We start from the raw sequence: 21554 nt of genomic DNA on the forward strand, positions 1-21554 counted from the left end.
GTCGTCACCGGGTCTTACCACAGGTTAATGATCCATAACAAATGACCGAATTTACTCAGAATGGTTAACCAGGCACAAATTCAACCTTTTTCCTTGGCCATTGAACTAAACCGTGTAAGACAGGATTGGATGATCTAGAGATCAATCTTATGAAATGTTGCAGGAAAAGACAAAGCAGTGACCAGATCAGGAAACATTTTTTTTTTCCTACTAGTCACACACAATAAAAAATCACAGTGCTAAATGTACTGCTTTATAAATAGACAGAAGCAGATGATAATAATGATGGCTCATCTCAAATGGATGTTGCCTTGGCTTGAGGTGATGTCAGGAAGATTTGAGGGCCAGAAAAAGGACAGTGTGTAAAGCACAAAGGGATGTCATCCTTAGAGGTTAGTCTCTTGGCTGTTAAAGATAGTAAATATCCTTTTAATGATTAGCTGCGGGAAAGTTCCTTCACAGTAAGTTAACAAGAGGGTCAACATTTGTTGTCAGTACAAGCAAGAATCCATCCGCCCGTTGACTTCATTTCTAGGATTTATTGTGGTTTGCTAAAATTCTTTGTAAGACGTTAGTGACTGTCATCGTTGCAAAAACATATATTCAGTATCAGTGACTCCCAGTGGGTTTTTGTTCTCCTGTTTTTACTTTACATTTTCTGCTTCTCTGACTTTACCAGGGATGTCATGTTTCAAACATCAGTGCTGGTTTAGTGACCAACACTCAAGGATCGGTAGGTGCCCTGCTGCCCAGTAGCTAAATGGATTATCACAGCTTAGCTCACTAGTTTAGCTGACTTAAAGTGTTCTGTGTAATTGTATAGCTTTGCTTGGAATGTGAAACTTTTCTCAGCCATCATCCTCTTCTGTGCTTAAGGCCATTAGGGCCTCATTAAACAAACTCTGGCCTAGCTTAATTAATCTCATTAGGAGACTTAAAAGCCTTTGGAGGAAAGTTAGAGTACCGAAAACCTGTAGCAGCGGCAGAGACATTAAAGTGCAGAAGTACCATTTTATGGTGAAATTTATTTTATTTTTTTTAAATAACAAAGGAATTAAAATATTCTGACTTAAATCTGAAAGCCTTTGGTTGTTGAGTATTTTTCCTTTTCCTTTGAGTATTGTTGTCTGCAACTGAAATTAAACAAGACCTGTCAAATATTTATTTATTTTTCCCCCAAATATCTTGTCTTGCTTTTTAGCAAAGTAGTTTTCATTTCTAAGATTTCTATAAAAATGTGTTTGGCTGCTACAAGTATGTGTTAATGATTGCTTTGGTGCTTAAAGTAGAGCCACAACATATTTTTACACTATGATATGAATTCACTTTCCATTCTTCAACCATCTTTGTTCTCAACCATGCTTCTCAGTGTTATGTTAATAAAGAAATAATTGTGATTCCAACTTCTTCTTAATTGTGGACATCCATTAGCTTTTAATTTTCCCTCAGAAGTCTGAAAAAACCCCTAACCATCTTTTTCTACTGGTGTTAAATTGTTTTTGTTAGCATGCTGGTATTTGCCTGTTGAATTGTGCTGCCATGAGAACATGCCTGCTCGATGAACCACATGTTAATTTTGCACATAAAATTCTAAGTATTTCCAGATGAAAACCATTATCTAGCATTTAAACGCATTTGCACTAGTTTCACATTTCTAACCACACCTCTGGCCTTTCGGTAGCCCATAAACTCCCTCAATTCCTACTTTCTTCTCTTAACATCAGGTGTCTGCATGCTGCTTTGGATGTAACGGTGTGGATTCATGGTCAGGTTCCTTTAAAATGGGTCCAAATACACCTTGAATGTTGAGGATCTGCAGAACAAAAGCAGTTTTGGCCATGTGTATTAGTATAAATTGTAATTCTACGTAGGCGGTGTGGATGTTGATGGATTTGTATCTTTAATCTTAAAATCAGATTCCCGTTCTTATCGGCTAGTCTTTGCGCTGCATTGAGCAGATTTTGTTCTCCGTAACCCTCCTGTCATTGTGGAGTAGACCTGCCCTGTAAGTAGATGACAATGTTTTCAAAACAAAATGCCACAAGGCTCAGGTTCAGCACACATCTTATCGATCTGTTGACTAAGCGGTGTTGGGCCTAATCTGTGAACAGTACAGGGACATTCAGGTCTCTCACATTCCATATCCCAGAAGGGAAACTTGATGACTGCCAAACACTCAGCTTCATGTTAGAGTGGATAACTAAGTATATATTCAACATGTCTTACTATTCCATCCTGTCACTGAACTGAATGCAATAGAAAAAAAAAATTGTGCAGAGCAATTAAGGATCACAAGAAAAAATGTGGCCAATATTGTTTAATATTTGTTTAAAAAAAAACATGCCGAGTTTCCCCTTGCCCTACTGCATTTGATGCCCATGCATGTCTGGCTCGATGTGTCGGAGCGAGACAGGCTGGCGTGATTTCAACTTCCATATGCCAGATTCAAAATCCTCTCTGAAGCAGCAATCAGAGAGAAGGATGGATCAGACTGCTTGTTTCTTTCTTTACTCTGAAATGGTCAGAGCCTCCCTTTGATTTTCCAGCACAAATACAGTTTTTTTTTTTTTCTGTTGCCATTGGAGGAAATAGATCTTGACACGTGGGATTTGATTTGCAGGTGGAACAAGCTAAGATTTTAACATTTCGAATTTAAAAAATCATTTTCCTGTTAAAACTTGTCTTTTGTTTTGCTTCATTTTCTTGTAGGAAAACTATTTCAGATGCCATATTTGAATCCATACTGAATCCATATCCTCTCTGCTCTTTTTCAGAGAGCAGAGACAGTTTTATGGTATTAGATGCAGTTTTTTTTCTGTTGCAGTGAGTCTGTAAAGAAGCTTGTTGGATTTAAAAACCTTGTAGGTCTAAATCTTGAATTTGCTCTGGCTGGATTTTTGAGACCACAGCACAGATGTGTTAAAGTGGTTGACTTTGAGTCATCTGTGTGTGTAAGAACTAAATGTCATGCATTTTTTCAAGAATTTTACTTATAAGGAAATTTCAATGACGTAAAATATCAAGAAAATATCGATTCAGTTATTTAATACGTACAGAGTGACGTATTTCAAGTGTGTTCATTTTTAATATCATGGCTTGAGTCTAACAAATATTACATTGGTCCAATAATGAAGAGGATTTTTGTTGCAGACATGTTGCAACCATTTCATTGGGTTGGTAAAATATAATAGCCAACATTGAGTTGATTTGAGTTATATGGCAAGTTGAATTGCCATATAATGAATATGTGTTGATCACAAATTTTATTGATGTCAAAGTTTATTTTGGTGAGTCACCTGATTGTATCCTGTTCTTTTGAGCCTTGTGTGATAAATTGGTAAAATATTCCAGTCAGAATAAATGATTGACTTTATGATGAGATCACATGAGCCTCTCGGTAACTGAGCATATGGGGATTTACGTGGTGTTTTATTGAGCACCGGTCTGACCTGTTTAATGCCCGTCCAATCACGATTAATAATTAATGTTGATCTTTCCTCCACCACTGTGATCCCTTTACTTTATAATGTCAAATAGCAATGTCCACCATAGTTTCCTTTAACAGCTAGTGGCTAACTTATAACTTTAAAATGTGAATATAGAAGACTAGAGCTTCTTCAGCTGCTAAAAATAATGTCTGATTAATTGCCATGAATATAAAGAAATGATGCTTTTCTGCATTTTCTTTGTGCAAAACCTTTTCATCTTAGTTGTAAACTCGGACTGAATTTTTATGGAAGGAAATTTTATCATAAATCAAAGTTGTGAATTCAAGCCTGCTCCACTAAAAGTTGAATTCCATTCTCAGGGTTGTTGAAGCCTCTTGGTGGCACAGGGCCACTCTGCAATGCAATGCTGTTGTGGGATGGAAGACGAGGCTTTAAGTACTTGACTTCTATTATAAGCATTTTTGAAAGAAACGCAACGCTGAGCATTTTGTAGTACTTGGAGTGTTTTATTCTCATTGAGAAAAATGCCGCTTTTAATTCAAAGGCTCATTTGCGATTTCTTGTCTGAGATGAAGTTTCATCATCAGACACAATATTATTTTGCATAGACACCGGTACATCAATAATCCTTTAATTTTAAAGGACTACTGACACTCTTTATCATCCGTTCTACAGTCTTGAAAGCGCATGAGTAAGAAATGGCTGTTTTCTTTTTCACTCCTTCTCTTCTGTGTTGTTGGATTTGCAGTGACGGGAACATGAAAAAGATGGACTGAAAAATGAATATTGTTTGTGACAGAGCTGCTGCTGGGGGAAGCATAAGAATAGAGCTGTCACTGTAGAGCTGTTTAAGTAAAAACTTGTTAGAAAAAATTGAACTGGTCTGGACTGAGAGGAGATGCTTATCAGCAAATATTCTCTAAATCAGCCGTTTTATCTTCGAGCAAGACGCATCTAATATTTATTTAAGCTGAAACACAAAGTATACCTGCAGTAAACATCATATATATTAACCGAGACTTTAAGCTTTTCATTCTTTTATCCAGATAGATGTTCAGCATGAAGCCACCTTCAGTGGCATCCTTTTCAGAACAACATGCCCCTTCCCTCTGGTCTAATGACTGAACCGAGGTCTCAGTTGAGATATTTCTCCCTTGAGACCTTGTGGACCAGAGGACGACAATCCTGACTCTGTAGTATTCTGGACAGAAGGCTCTCACGGATGCTGGATTTATTTATGCCGTCTTTCTTTTCATTCTGTCCCCCAATATAATGAGACGTGTGTATATCTTATATATTTATATGGTAAATTGGGTTTAAAGTATAAACTGTACGCAACAAGATGGCTGGTTCAGAGAGCAATTAGTTGATGATTTACTACATTGAAAATCTGTAAAAAAAAAAAAAAAACAACTAAAAAAACATAAGCCTTTTTGTTTAATCACCTCTGAAAACAATGCTCAGTTGAGCTTTTTCAGGAGCTTTTATAAATGCTACCTTTTTTGTATGCAGTGTGGGCACATCAGCGCAAGCACAGAAAAATCTAATTAGCTCAGCAAACAGTAATCAGGAATCCTCATGGAAAAACGATTAAATAAAATGGCATCCCACAAGCTTTGCACTGTTGCAACTGTTCAGCAAAACTTGATCTTTTTTTTCTAACCTGCTCAGTTTTTATTATTAGTCGACACCTCCAGCTGAATGAGAAACGCCTTTCGTCAGTGCAAGGGGAAATATTAGAGTTAGAGTTAATTAACATAGGCAGGTAGGATTTTAGGCATTTTGTGGAATCACAATGAGACCAATGGGCAACATGCATACCTGCAGCAACCCTGTACGACTAAGTTTAGATATTTAGATCCAGCTGTGAGTCTCAAAATAATGATAAACTTGAGAATAGATGGCTTAACTTTTATTGTTTTAATCTTACATTTTTGCAGGTCCCTTGTATTCAGCAACATAACAAAATAGTGAATGTGACTATGGAAAGTGGAGTTGTAGTTACTATGAAGTCCTTGGTACTATTTATTTACATTACAGTGTATGAAAATAAAAAGAAAAGTATTTCTGTCGCTCGGTCAAAGTCCAGCCTTCAATGTTGCATAAGGTCTTAACATGATTGTTGTAATTTAATTAGCTAAAGCCATTGTTAATTATACCATTACTGTTAATGCCACTGGAGCAACATTCCTTTACAGTGTGAGGAGTAAGGTGAGGCAGAAGACAGTAGTTTCATGTTAAGGCTACTTAGAGGGTGTGTGGTGAACTTAGTCTTTTTAAAACAGCAGGAATTTAGCTAGGCTGTTAAATTACCAAATAATAATGGACACTTAAGTTGTCTTGTTTATGAGATTGCATCCGAATCCTATGAGATGTGACCCTGTAATGATGATTGTGCTTATGAGTGGGTATGCCATGAGCATGCATATATAAGTGCTGTTACATCGCTCTCCATTGTAACTTGGCCTTGCTTTTTTAGCTTCAAGCTCTTAGACCTGGCCTCTCTCTCTAGGGAATCTCCCTCTAGGCACTGATGTAAGGCTAAACTATGGCTGCCCGGCTAGCTAAGTGTACAAAATGGCTTTGATCAGGAGAAAAGCTACTTTGACACCCCCGCTTTCACACTATTTCACTGCATGTGGACAGTCTGCCCAAGGAGTACAACAGTAAGGTTCATGCTGTAGATTTGCAGAAATGATAAAACTTGATCTTCTAAGCTGTATTGCATGCAGAGTATTTATTCCATTAGGTTATCAGGTGGTGGTGTGCAATTTTATCTTTTGTTTGCCTCTTTTATCAGCACGTGTATGAAACTACAATGTTCTACTCATTTGTAAAACACTTATTACCAAAAAATCTTAATAATTTCAACTTGAATAATTAATATAAAACCCTCATTAATTCTACCTTCAAGTGATGTTTTCTCCCTGTTCCTGGTCCTGAATTCACATCACTCAAAATCCCATTGTGCATGTTAAATATTTCCTTTTCAAATTCAAAAACGAAATTGGAGCACACGCAGCACTGTGCATGAATTACCTGTTATGGTCATTTGCCTGCTTAAGATGTAAAAACTGATGGCTTTGTTTCCAGTGTATATATTCGTACAGTCAAATAAAAATGTTAATATCATAAAAAGTTTAAATATTTTTTTGCTGCTCCTTTCAGAAAGTGAAACTTGTATTCAAAATTCATTCAAGAATTTATAGATCACTTTGTGTTGGTCTAATAGTCCATAAAATTGTATTGAGGTTCGCAGTTGCAACAGGACAAAGTGTGGACGACTTCAAGGGACATTTATATTTCTGAAAGAAATTGGTTTTTGGTTTGGTTTTACATTGATATAATAACCCAAACATGGTCATCGCCTGGCAAGAGCTGTGAAAGCAGATCGTCCTCCAAATTGCTCTCAACTTTGTCATTATTGTCCCTCTGAATGTCCCGAGGGCAGGCGATCGGAGCGGAGGAGAGAAGAGAGCGTGTTGTAGGCATTCCTCACAATAGGGGCACATTCAATAGAAGCTGCATTTCCAATGCTCTCTTTTAGAAATGTCAAACACCCACATAAGCTTTGCAATCCCTATCCCCACACCAATACACACACACACACATGCACACATTCTACTCTAAAGACACAGGCTTCACCGGGATCTCAAAATTATCTTCCTACACACACTATTTCCTTCTTTCTCGGTGTAAGAGTTCTCTGAGGAGGCACAGCAGTGGTAGGATACATGCTCTAGTTTTTATCTCATAAAAAATTACTATCATCGCTTCATCCTTGCCGTTTCGTCTCTCACCACTGCTTTCTTAGTCTTAAACTCATTTAAAGCAGCTTCTTAGGGGTTATAGAGTGATGTTTCAGTTATTATATTTCTAGCTGATGCTAGTATGACCTGAACCAGCATTATAGGTTTAAAACATAGTCAAAGAATTGGTACATTTTCCTCAGTAAAAAAAAAAAAAAATCAGCTTTAATGGCAAAGTCATGCATCCAAACAGTCTGAACAGAGACACCCCCCCCCCTCAGCACTTCCAGGAGTCCCCACTGGGTCTCCATCCCAGCTTTGAGATGTGATGTTTCCAGTCTCTTTTGGTTCTTTCAAAAGCCCACTCGTCAGGGAAATTACTGTTGATCTGTCAATCAGTATCACACCTCTACATCTTAGGGACTGTAGAAAATTAGGTGTTACTTGTGTCCCACAAAAATATTCATGCACACATTAAAGCCTCATGCACCGAGCTCTGCATGGATTCTCATGCCTTTCTTTGGTTCCCTCTTTCTTTTCTCTTGCCCAGATGTGGCCAACGGCACCAAAGGCTACAGGCCTCCTCCCAGGACCAAAGAGGTCGTCATCAACGGCCAGACAGTCAAGTTGAAGTATTGCTTCACATGCAAAATCTTCAGACCACCACGTGCCTCCCACTGCAGCCTCTGCGACAATTGTGTGGGTGAGTTTGGCGTTTTCTAAGTTTTAACTGGAAGTTTGAGTCCTGCATGCTTTTAGCATCTAAGTGCATGTTCTCCAGAAGTGCGATTTGTATCACACTTCCGAAGAAAAGTCAGGAAATTAATCTTCTCCACTTGGACCATAAACATTAAACATAAAAGTTCAGTGAAAGGTTCTTTTTTAAAAAATAAATAAATAAATGTGGAAAGAAACCAAACAAATGTATAAAAACACAAAATTTCTTTTTTTTTTTTTTTTACATGTAAATGAAGGCATGCAGTAAAAAATATTCTCTTGCTCTTTAGTTTCTCTTTCATATTCAACAACTCCTGTTAGAAATTTATTGGAAGTATTCAGTAGTTTTAGTGGGCAATTTGTTTCTATGTGGTGTCTGGTTGATTTAGTTAGCTTTTTCTCTAAATAAAATCATTTGGAAACATTTTGTGTTGACGAAGGTTATCATTATTTGATATTCAGCAGTTTTTGATTGGATACTTTCGCTAATTTTACCAAAAAAAAACAAAAAAAAATCACAGATCTGATCTGACAGTGTTTTTTTTAATTTTTTAATTTTTTATAAAACACTATACAAAAGATGTTTAAAAGAAATGGTTATCGGGAGCCTCATTGGTCAGGGCTTCCCACTCTTTAGAGTCAGCTCTGTATTTCATTGTCTGTTTCCCTGTTGGAGCAGTTGGGCAACATTTGAGACAAAGATGAAGAGCCTATAAAAGAAAACGATGAAAAGATGGTAATCAGACAGTTTGTGCACACTGGCAGAAAGGAAGGAAGGAAGGAAGATTTCATGAAGATGGAAGAACAGCTGACAGGCAATGTATATTCTTACATAAAGTTGTATTTTATGAATTTTGTAAGCAGATGATTCATGTCTAACAAAAAGAACTAATGAGACTCAGCTGTTCTGGTTTTGTTTTGTTTTTTTAAAGATGAGACAGAGCAGGAGGTTTGCGCCGATGAATTGATTTCTGAAATGACATTGACAACGGCCTCCATTGTTACAGTTGTATGCTGCTTTGTTTAAACACAAATTTTAGTTTCCATACATCCATTATCTAAACACACTTATCCCTGCAGCGTTGCCAGGGGGGCTGGAGCTCATCTCTAGCAGCCATTGGGCGAGAGGCGAGGTACACATCTTGGACAGGTTGCCATGCCTTTGCAGATTTTAGTTTGTGAGTTGAAATAAATGATAGATATTGCACCGATTCACAAGGAATGCCCTCTAAAGACACTTGCACACAACAAAACATACAATTTATATACACACAGTCAGTTAAATCCAAACTTATACAAAGATTCAGATACAACTTAAGTTGTATTCCAATATTCACTCCTTGTTATTTAACAATGCAGTCAAGTGTAATTTATTTAAATTGGTTAAAACTTTTTTGTCTAAGGAAATCGTGCTGGTTGCATCGAGCCACTGAATTTGCATCATTCACTCCTCCTGGGTGAGCATGTGGTGGGGTGTCTCTTGCATTGTGTCACTGACTTTGCAGCAATTCCTCACAGCGAACATCAGAAAGGAAAACTCCTCTTTAACAGGAAGAAACCTTCAGCAGAAGCTGGAGGGAAACAAAGCAGGAGAGTCTGCCACAGATTTAGATTTAGATTATTTGGGCTGAGTGATACGGCAACCTCTGAAAATAACTTTTTAATCTATTTATAGGGAAAGCATTCCAGGCTGGTCTCAAATATGTCTTCTCTTAACTGAGATGATCATTAACCTTAGTTTTAAAAAGTAATTATACAATATAAAACATGAATATAAACACAGATTTAAAAGAAATGACTGGAACCGTGTGGGTGTGTGTATGTGTAATAATTTTTTTATTTATGAAAACTGGGATAATGAATGAAAAAGATAACTGTTGTGATCTGAAAGTTCATTATTTCCGTTTTTCAGTCCATGTAAAAGCCGGGTGAAACAAATGTCACAATTTCTGGTGGTAAATTTACTAAATTTCCTGAAGCTCTACAGAATCAGCATTACAACTTTTAAAAATGTTTGACAGGGACAAGATTAATAACAGAAATAGCAAAAAAAACAACAGTAGGTTGTAATCTGCTGGCCTTTGGGCAGAACTGAATTTAAATGGACATTATATTGACTCTAATGGGTTTATAAGCATGAGTTCAGAATCCCTGCAGAAAACTGTTCCCAGTAAACACATTCCATCTCTGAAGTCAGAGCTTCAAGTCTTAGCTCTGCCAGCCAAAGACAAATAACACATATAAACAAAAACCAGACATGCAGCTGCCTTCTCAGGGCTAAAGCTGAAAACTATTTTTAGACCATTTTGGAAATCCTGGACAGCACATCCGCTGGGTTGAGAAGAATAGAGAGATCCGACTTGTTGTTAAAAGATCTGAGTTTTTGTGGCCAGTTTCTTAAACTGCAGTTCAACTCTACCATGTCTTCTAAACGTTTATTAGGGATATGGGGTGAAATGGTACTGATGCAGGTACAAGTGTAAAAATACTTGCTTTAAAAGTAAAATGCGTTTTTAGTTAAAAAGGCAGTAAGTATTCCAACTCAGCAGCTTGAATATGTTTTTAAATGTTTTTCTCTTTATAAGTTGCAATTTCAAGAATGCTTTTTTTTTATTGTAGATTTCCCAAAAACTTACACACCTTCATTTCTAAACATGTAGTAACTGTAAAATTTTATCAGCTTTAGGTCATGTGTTTGTCGTAAAGAACAAGCGCGGTGATATTTCTTCTAAAATTTAAAGAGTTTTCTTGTTCCGATAACAAAGTAAGGAATGTGTTTCTAAGTTTTTCTGCTTGTGGTGTTGTAAAAGCCAGAGGGATAACATGCTGTTAAATAAGTAAGACGCCAAAATGGATATCCTCACCCCAGTGGCTGTCCCGGATAATAACATGGAAGATTCACTGCCTTTTTATTAAGGTTCTTCTATCCCTTTGGGTGTGATAGAAGAAGGTTATGGCATGCACAGAATTATGACATGCTATTGCCTGTGTGGTTTAAACTGGCAGCTATCTGTGTTTTTAAGTCTGGATGAACGCTGCTGCTTGTCTGAGTTAACAGAGGGTTGGAATTGAATAATTGATTTTAATGGTAATTTTATTGCTCTTTTGATGTGCTTCAGTTTGAGGACATTCATAGCTGCAATAAGCCCTTTGGGGGATTTGTGTAGTTATGTAAGCAGAAAATAAATGCATCAAAAGAATTCTGGTAAATAAATATGAATATATTGCATTATTATGAAGCCATTTAGAGGCATCAGTTCCCTTTTAAAAGCATATATTGCTACAGAGTAGTTTCAGCATTGGTTTTTATGATATAATAACATAAAATGTTTACGGTTTCCAGAGAAAGTAGGAGAAGAATCTGTCAATAAAAGCTTCACTTTCTCATCTAGTTGCATTGGTCACTTGATCATAAAAATTCTGACGGACTGTCGCAATTGGCTTCGACTAGTTGTAGCTGTCCTTTCCCATGGGCCAGAGGCTCCAGCTCCAGACGTGTTTCAGTCAGGCATTGATCAGCGGAGACCAAAGCAGGTCATTTCACCTCACTAAGCTAATAATGGAGCTAATTAATTAGTTAAGTAGCTACCGCTGAGCACGGCACGTAGTCTGCACTCAGAGATTAGGCTGCGTTACTCGTGGGGATTAAATAACAACACCAAATACTTCTCCCTCAGAGAAATCAGTGAAATAAGAGTAATGAAATGGCTCAATGATGAAATAAAACACTGCTGATCTATGAAACGCCACATAAACCGTCTTTTCAGCTCAGTGGGATATTTTTGAAACACTTTTTACTTGGTTTGTTTTTATCTCTCATGTGATCAAATTTTTCGCAGATTGACGTACCAAGACTACCACTTCATTTGTTGTGAAAGCGTCGTCTTGATTGTTTCACAGTGGTGAATTTCTGTCCCGTGATAACCTCGCCAGTGTTGGCATCTGTAATTTTTAAATATATATTTCTTTTTATTTTCACAAATATTCAGATTTATTCAGAATTTCAGATCAACTCGTCAGTCTTAAACTTTTCTTATGTGCATCTCTCTGCCGAGATGGGGGCATCCCTTTCTCCACTCAGTAAAGCTTAATTTGCAGTGAGGCTTTGGTTTACACAAATTCTCAGCAAGGGTTATATAATCATCTATAATCTTGTTTTTTCTCTCTTTTTTGTTTTTAAAGCTCAAACTTCAGTGTCTTCATTGTGTAACTTCAATAACTTCCTGATCTCCCTCTCTGTGTCCTTGCAGAGCGTTTCGACCACCACTGTCCCTGGGTGGGAAACTGTGTGGGAAGGAGGAACTACCGTTTCTTCTACATGTTCATCCTCTCCCTCTCCTTCCTCACCATCTTCATCTTCGCCTTTGTCATCACACACATCATTTTAAGTAAGTAGCTCACTGGCACAGCGCAGACACACACTCTCCTCCTGACTGCGCTCTCAGTGTATTTCAAGCCAGCAGGTTGTAAGTGGGCGGTGTGAAAAGCTGCAGAGTTCTGGCTCGTTACCGGCCTTCCAGCTGGGAGCAGCCGGTGGACGGCTCGGTGCGTCGTCCTTTTTGGTTTTGTGGTTTCGAATCATACTTTATGGTGTAAACCTGATCTGAGGATGGAGGGGAAAAAAAGAGGAAAAAAATTCATAATAAACTCTTAAGAGCAAATGGAACTTATAGATTTGTATTTTTCATACTCCCACTGGATCCCATGAGTCACAGCTCAGTCCTACATTTGTTATATGTAGTCGTGATAAAACCTACCTAGATTATCCACCACTCATGGGTAGTGGAATATTAGTTGATGTTTAAATAGCGCTTAACTTTTGGAGTTTTTTAAAAAATTTTTATAAAATTGACCTTAAAGTGTCTCCTAAAGCTAGAGTAAAGCTAAAGTATTTGCCTCCTTACAGATTTTCTCTGTTTGCGTTTCTTGCCACAGCTGAAAGATTTATGGCTTTCAGATCATCAAACAGTAGTAAACACTGGTTCGATATATAAAGTGGAAAACACGTTCTAAGTAATTTTTTTTCTCATTTTGTCAAAAGCTGAGTTCAGCTGAAGTAGGCTAAAATATGTCAAAAAGCCACGGCATTGCCTAAATCCAGATTTCTTCAAGAATGCAAGGGAAACCAAGTCATTACCTCTGTCAGACTGGAAGGAGTTTAAAAGTCCTTTAAAAAGATTTGGGACTTCGGCGAACCACTCAGCAAGACACGATGCATAAAAGGTGAAAACTTGGAACAGTAATAAACTTTTCTATATTCTGGAAATATTAAAACAGATAATAGACTATTATATGTTGCAATAGGGAAGACTATTTTATCAAGCACTTCATTAGTGTCTTTCTCTGAAGTGTATTCTTACTGGAGCAGGTTCTGCGCTCTGAATACCTTCCTTAAATCTGACCAGAAAGTTTGGACAAGAGAAAATAGAGGAATTCAGTAGGAAGGAGACCTTTGAGGTCCTTTAAGTTCACACACAGCTGCCACAGTCGGGCAACTGAACAAGAGCCTGCCTGCTATTTACACCATCGATTGATCGGCTCTCTGTTTCCTCACGTTTTGGGTGATCGGCTGATACTTGCATCTAAAAGCGATCTTATCTACCTGTACAAAGGTGTGAATGTCAGCCACTGTCCCCTTTTGCTCTGCCATGAGGGAGGGCTGACTGACAGATCCCGCTTCAGGCAACTTGCTGTAGAACTATGAATCCTGCTATCTAGATGTTTTTCAATAAAATAAGACTGGAACAATGAAGGTGTATTGTGACCTTTATAACACCTGACAGTGTCAGTTCTAACAAAAAAAAAAAAAAGAAATCGGAAAACGATGGAGAATATGAGAAAAAAAAAAAACGTGATGGAGACAATCAAACCCTGGTGCTGGTCATCTGAAGGTTTGGGTCTGCTTTACTGCTCCAGACAACTTGCTGTAGAACTATAAATCCTGCTCTCTTGCAAAAAATCCTGCTGGAGTGTGTCCAGACATCAGTTCATAGATTTAAGGATTATGCAGCAGAACAATGATCCGAAGCAAGTTTGCATCTGAATGACTCTGGAAAAAAACAAAACAATTATAAGTCAAAGCCTGGACTTAAATCTAATTAAGTAGTAATTATTCATGCTTGAGCACCATTCAGTGTGGTTCAGTAAGAAGAATGTGTTAAAATAAAGTGAGGCAAAAGACTAACTGGCATAATTTTGTGTTTACTCGGGTTATTTTTGTCTCATAAAAAAATGTTTGATCTGAAACATGCAGGAGTGATTTTTTTTTTTCTTCAAAAATAGAAGAAACTTTTAGGGGGGGGAATACTTACTGCTTCACAATACTATAAGTGAGCACTGCATCCAGATCTTTTGCACATGCTCCCGAAAAGCAACTGCATTAAATGTCTAACAGAAAGTGATTTTCTGTGTTCACAGGTTCATATCAAAAGGGATTCCTCACTGCACTTAAAGAAAGTCCTGCAAGATATCCTTTTGCCAAACTGTGAACAGTGTGAGCTGATGAATATCTGCTTTATAAGAGGGATTTCTTTGACGTTGTCTGATGATTGCCTTATTACTGCTAATTCTAATACTTTTGGGGGGAAAAAACTGTTTTTCTGCAGTTTCATAGATAAACCAAGCAGCAGATAAAATTCTAATCCAATGGAAAAAGACCAGTAGAATTTTATTTTGCACTAACTGCAAAGAATCTAAAGAAAATGACTGATAGGATATATTTTTAATTATTGACAGTGTTTTGCAGCAGCTTTTTTTTTCAGGTTTGAATATGGACATCAAACTGTATGCAAAGTTATACCGCTGAACATTTTAATTCATTTTGCCAATGCCAGAAATAATTGGCTTTGCAGCTTCCAGAGAAAAAACATAATGGCTGTTGTATGATTAAGTTTCCTTAAATTACATTATGACTTTAAACCCGGCCAATCCCACAATCTGTCTCAATCAGTTCACATCAGTCTGATACATGAATTGTTGACCCTTTGATCAAACAATCTGACATATTTACAGAGAAACGTTGAGATTTCCTTCTAATTTTCAGAATGGAATTTATTTAAATCCAACAAAGGATAATTATACTTCAACTGAGAAAATAAGAATCAACAAGGAATTATTATTATTAGATTGTATTCATTATTAATTAATTTAAAAAAAAAGAACACCACCTTAAGAAAGACCAAACTATTTATACTCCAAAACTACCAGGTCAAATGGAAGTTTTATGATTAGAGAAGTAATGTCTAGAATATTCTCTAAACTGATGAAACATAGAGCTTCAGTTTTTTATTAGTGTGAATGAATGGGTTTTCTGGACTCTTTTTGTGATGATGGTGGTCTTTATTGGCAGTGATCTAACAGGAAATGGGCAGAGAGAGAGAAGACACGGAGCAGATGTCCGAGGGTCGGGAATCAAACCCCCTGGTGACTGCGTCGAGGACTGGAACCCCCACGGGCCTCATTTTATGTCTAAGCTCTGCATTTATTTAAGAAGGGAAACTAAAAAGGGAGATGACCGAGGCTTCAAAATAATTTGTTTCATCAGCTTTAAGCACCAGAATAGCAGGAATAGAACTGAAGAGTGATTTACATGACCTGAAATTGGCCTGTGGTGTCATTTACAGAAACATTTGTGCTGTGGTTCCCTCTCTGCTATCTGCAGCTTGACTAATGCAGAAATCTTGGTTCGAGCTGCTGCTGTCGTTTCATTCAAAACTTCTGCGTGGTTCAGTAGTCTGGGTGTCTTTATGGTATGCAGAGACAGACATGCACAGTTCTTTATTCAAAAATAAATGCAGTGTCTGATGGAGATTGAGTCTTAGGATCTGGACCTTCCAGGGGAGGAGACAGCCGAAAGACCTGATCAGCCAATCAGGAGAGGACTTGTGGCAAACCGAGCGGTGGTTTGTTAAACAACCAATAATAGATTTTTCCCCCCTAAAATAATATTAGATTCAGACTTCAAAGTTTAAAAATATCTATCATGACTTTAAACAAAGTCCTGTCTTCACATTACTATATATTCTGTTTGCTTGACAGTCAGCAACATTTTTCTTTAAAAGTTGCAATAGATTTTATTCTAAAACATCCATCCATCCATCCATCCATCCATTTTCTTTACACCCTTGTCCCTCAGTGGGGTCGGGAGGGGTGCTGGTGTCTATCTCCAGCTAACGTTACGGGCGAGAGGCGGGGTTCACCCTGGACAGGTCGCCAGTCTGTCGCAGTATTCTAAAACATCTTGAATTAAATTGATCATATTAGGTCTGTTTTGGAGGATGCTACATACGGTATGTTGTTATTTTCACTCGGATAAAATGCATGTTTTTCTTTCTTTAGCTTTGTTTCCATTTTAGTACCTACTACATTTATGGCAGCCATATGTAGCTTTGTCTACACCTTCATCATCTTCCTGATATATTTCCAGTTACTCTAAATCAAATTTCTATTATTTTTGCTTCTCTATTAACTTTATGCTGCATGTTTAAACATTTAAATATCCCTTTTCTCTGTGCTTGAGTGAGAACTTTTTTTTTTTTTTGATATTGATGGGTGGGGGGAAAAAAAACAAGGTTAAAGATTAATTGAGTTTTGGACGATTTTAAAGTACAGACTCCATGTCTGTGAGTAACCACCTCAGGCACTTCTTTGAGACACTAAATTATGAAGTAGCACGATCTGAATCTTTGTGTCTTTTTAGAATAAAATACACTCTTACAGAGACTATCCTAAGATGTAGTACATGTCCTAAGGGGTCTTTGACATTGAGTTCTGTTAATGTGAAATGATTTTCTCCAAGTGTTTATGTATTGTGGGCTCTCAAGTGAGCACATGAATTGAGTTGAGGTCTACAGCTAGAGCCAAATGAACTGCTAACAGGGAAGTGTTAGCAAGTGGGCGGCCCTCAGGCTGTAGGTCAGTATACTCTCTGCTACAGCTGCATTTTTATAGTCCATCTTGGCTCCAAATGGGTCTGTTCTGTACCGGTCTATGAGCTTTTAACATTGTTGTCTGTAGTGTTGTTGAAAATGATTCCTTAACCTTGATGGTGTCACTGTGCTGGAGGTGGTGGTGTGTTTTTTCTCTGTCTGGTCCATAGTGGGCCTCTCAGGCTTCCATACCTACCTGATCAGCTCCAATCAGACCACAAACGAAGATGTGAGTATGAACGTTGAATGAGTTTTACAAAAGTATTTATTCAAGACGATTTGTGATCGATCACAAATCAACATGTTTTGCTCTTTAGGTTTATGTTTCTGTATTAAGTAATTTTAAATCGAAATGAAATAAACAAAATAAAAGCTTTTTTTCTAAATTAAAGTAGGATATTTGGAGTTGTGTTCAGAATTATGTTTATATATATATATATATATATATATATATATATATATATATATATATATTAATGCTGGCAGATTGAAAACCTTTAAATGGCTGGATGTACCCAGATCCGTTATAACAAATAAAAATAAATGAGTACTCCCAAAAGAATAAATGGAATATTAATAATTGATGATGTTTCTGGTGTCAACCCCTGGTTACAACAGGGTTCCACTGCTATTGCAGGTGCCAGAGTGTGAAAGGTTTGGGAACCACTTATTTAAAGCGTAAAAACTCATGTTTTATGCAAAAGTCTTCTCAGAATGTATCCTTAGCTTTTGTTTATTTACTTGACATGGGTAACCTTGCCGTAAGATAGGCTCCACGAGGAATATAGTTTGTTGGTGCTCACTCCTAACATGTGCACGCAGCTTGAGCTCTGGATTCTTTTCAACTCGGAGCAGAGAAAATGTTATCGCAGCTTGGTGCAGTCCACTCTGCTCGCCGCTGCATGTTGTTAATAATGTCAAGGACCCTTACTTGAACTCTGTATGTATGTGCCACCAACACTTTCAGTTTCAACACAAATGCATCACATGTTCTGCTTGGACATGACTCTAAATGTCTTGTTGTTTAAAATGTGTCATCTCTTCCAGATAAAAGGGTCGTGGTCTTCCAAAAGAGGGAAGGACAACTACAACCCTTACAGCTCTGGTAATATATTCACCAACTGCTGTGTGGCACTTTGTGGACCCCTGCCACCAAGGTATGACTAGTGTGTGTGTGTGTGTTTGCAAATTTCCAGATGCCCACATTACTTGTTCAGCATATACATGGTTGTCACCCGCCATATATAAACAGAGCCAATCTATTTCGCAACCCCGCTGTGAAAGTGACATTTAAAGAGATGTCCTGGATTTTGAGATCCTTGTCGGTCTTATTTCATATATTTTTTTCCCTCTTTTTACTGAAATAATTAACTCCTTTTTCCCCCTCATTGTAATTTTTAGTTTTCCCCAGAGGCCAACTTTGAAACGGTCCGTTAAGACTCTGTTTGATGTGAGGAACTTCTTTGAAATGAGCCTCCCGGCAGCTTTTTTCTAAACTTAGCAAAGACGACACAGGAAGAGCGTAAACAATTTCAGGCCTATTCTAACCACATCCCAGATCAAAGCTTTTTAGACATGTTAGATTTCATCCTTTTTCTGGTCATTTACGAGCCATCTGTCACAGCTATGTTCTCCTCTCCATGTGACCTTAAGCGTCGCCGATATCCTCATAGCTTCAGTAGTTTGAACAACCGTTCACATTTCTTTGAAGCTGTGGTTCTTGGTGGCCTTTCCCCGATTACTCTGAGCACTAACTGAACAGATACCTGGAAGTGAGTGTCTTTTCTGGCTGCTGTTCCCTTTTTTATATGAAGAAATGAGACTCAAAAGATGTAAAAGAAATAATTAAAGTTTTGATTCTCTGCATTTTTATGTTCCTAAAGAGCATAGACAATAATTTTACAACTTTTTCTTTTCAGTTCTGCTTAACCTTGTATTAGCTTTGATGTCCGAAACTGAGATATATAAAAACAAAAAGAAAAAGCACAGCTTAAAGTTGGAGAGGAGTGACACACTTAGTGGTGCTGATGGCACTGATGGTAGAACCTGTTAATTCTGCCATCAGCGCATCCTGTAGTGTTCATCCAAGACAAAAGTAGAGCTACCAAGGTCATTAGGTAAAGATTTATAGCTATTAAAAGGAAGAAGGAAGTCAGGATAATTGGACGCTAAACAGTCCAGTACCGTACACAGGGATGTAAAAGCTCCCTTTGGTAATTTACCACAGTGGTGATTACTGGTTGTGACAAAAATCTGAATCCTTGAAAATCTGAAAGTGCTCTGAAATGAATAAAAACGCCCAAGATCTTGTGGTTCTGTAATATGTCTGTCATATAAATGTATCCATAGATGCCCACGCCATAATGCAAACTAAGAAAAGTTCTGCCGAAGCCTTTTAGAGACTTTCCTAATAAGCCATTTGGGTGCACTGTGCTCTGGCCGTCTCGAGCAATAAATCTCCAGTAATGATTCCTGTGGGTGGTGAGGAGAGTCCTCAGTGCACAGGTGGCTGCCATCTGGGCATCTGTGTCTGTGTTTGTAGCCACAGGCGCCGTGCAGCTGGATCCAGCAGTATTATGGGAACGTCTTCCCTCGTCTAAAGTCCAAGCAAGCATCACCGCCTCTCACGTTCTCATGCGCAGATCGCCGTGTAGCATTCTCTGCTGACACCTTGAATGGTGCCTTTATATGTGTCTTTTAATGCAACTCGGGCTGCTGCTGCGTTCTCCCTTTAGTTGATTTCTGATTCTGAGAAACACATTTTTCCCTGCAGCCAGCTCAGCCCCACTGAAACCGTCTGTCCAGGCTTCCTTGTGTGAAATGATTATCCCGTTTATGCTGTTTAACACCTCTCTGGCTGCATGCTTGTCTGCTAGATATTGCTCTGTGTCTGATCAACCTCTGTCTGGCTGATAAATGGCCTCCGTTCGCTGTACGTAGCCCATTAGCGCTCACGTGTGCATGTGCATACCAGAGTTCAGCAGGTTGTTGTCTAAGCAGCCGCGTCAGGGCTCTGCAGCATTAACGACGGGACAGAAACAATGATTCACTCCGCTGCCCCACTGCAGGACTGCAGTGATTTATCACCAAGTTCTGGTTTTATGGATCTCTGTTGGTGGAAATATGGGGGTCTGCACTCTCTCAGCCTCTCTCTTGGTCAAGACTTGAATAATAGAGTTTGTGCACAACTTCATGCATCAAAGTATTTACAGTGTGGGCACATCAAGGGTCATTTCACCTGTCATAATTCTCTCCACCTTGAAGGAATTATGACAGTTTATCTGACTTTAATGTCTTGTTACGTTGTTGTGGTTTTAATAAAGATAATCTTGGAATCCTGTTGCTCTGTTATGCTGTTTGCTGTGTGTCAATGGAGCCTTTTAGCTCATCTATTCTCTCATTTCTCTGCAGTCTCATTGACAGACGAGGCTTCATCGAAGCAGACGCACCACAGATGGCACCACCGACCAACGGCATCACCATGTATGGTGCCACCCAGTCCCAGCAAAGCCACATGGTAAGACACAGACCTGAGACCACTCTTGTTTCCTCAGGGAGATTTAATAAAAGTGGGAAAATACAGATTTGAGTTTCACCAGTTGATGTGGATGTTTATACAGTTTGTGCTCAGCTTGTTTATGTGCAGAGTTTTGTCAGAAATGGAGCGGAGGTGAGAACAGGATCCCTTTGCCATCTCACTACTTTAATTGGACAAATCTTTTCTAATCTGTTGTACAGACCTGCAACCTGCATGTGATGTTTTAGTCCCGTCTCTCTTGGTTACTTCTGGTCAAAGAATTGAGTTTTAAAATGTGAAGATCGTTAAAATTAAATCCTAACTTTAGCAGTGTATCTATGGTGTTTTCAAACAACCATTTCCATAAAGAATGACACCAATTGTGTAAGGAATATTCCCTTTTTTGCAAAGCAATTTTTTTTAAAGATTGAATATTCTTTTGAAGAAAAATGTTTGAAAACTAAAAACTAGAATAAAATTGTTCCTTACTTGAAAAATTTCAATCTTCGTATCGTGGGTACGATTAAAAATAAGCTATGTTTTTCAGAGTTCTATTGCTTCTGAGCACATTATGTTTAGCTGAACCAAAGGCGGAAATGCCTCTAGTTTTTTGATTTTGGTTTAGATCAAAGCATATTCATGTTAGAATTGCTTAGACCTTGCATCTGTAACTGCTGTGAAAGGTTGTTTTGCAACGTATAAAATATAAATATGTCCTCACTTCAGATATTTTTTTATTTGTAAAACAATTTATGCATTCTTTCAATTCAAAATGATGCTCTACTTTGTGTTGAGCTATGACACAAATCCTAACGCAACACACTGAGGTTTGTGGAGGGAACATGACGACATTTCATAAAGGTGTTACTGGTTTTGGAGAACTCTAAGTACAGTAAAATGAGAAAACACTTCTAAGGCTACACACACTCTGTGTATTGTTCACAGCTAGATAATTAATTTATTGTTGAACCACACGTGTTTGGAGCCATGACTTTTTTTTCCTGGTGTTTTAGCTGATTTCTTTGGTTTTCTTGTTTTTAGTTGATATCACAAGGAAGGAGTGTGTTTGAGGTGTGCCTCTGATAAACTCAAATAATTTGGATTATTTTATCAGTGACATCATCTGGGATTTTACAAGTTGTGTAAAGGTGGGTTAATTTTAGCGTGCAAGCAACAAGTTATCTCATTATTCTAG

General features: G+C 37.9%; 1 protein-coding gene across 2 annotated transcripts in view; it reads left to right on the top strand.

Moving 5' to 3' along the window:
* The window catches only part of LOC106913891 (palmitoyltransferase ZDHHC14-like), a 46839-nt gene that overhangs the window by 19924 nt on the left and 5361 nt on the right, over positions 1–21554 (top strand). For both annotated transcript variants that reach the window (XM_088002639.1, XM_088002640.1), the window contains exons 4-9: positions 7749–7901; positions 12166–12303; positions 14333–14381; positions 16969–17071; positions 17890–17999; positions 20254–20359. In XM_088002639.1, the coding sequence (XP_087858765.1) occupies positions 7749–7901; positions 12166–12303; positions 14333–14381; positions 16969–17071; positions 17890–17999; positions 20254–20359 (659 nt within the window). The remainder of the gene's footprint in view (positions 1–7748; positions 7902–12165; positions 12304–14332; positions 14382–16968; positions 17072–17889; positions 18000–20253; positions 20360–21554) is intronic.

This window comes from Poecilia mexicana, unplaced genomic scaffold (assembly GCF_051168715.1).
Source record: "Poecilia mexicana isolate PSO_F unplaced genomic scaffold, ASM5116871v1 scaffold_22, whole genome shotgun sequence".
Taxonomy (NCBI): Eukaryota; Metazoa; Chordata; class Actinopteri; order Cyprinodontiformes; family Poeciliidae; genus Poecilia; species Poecilia mexicana.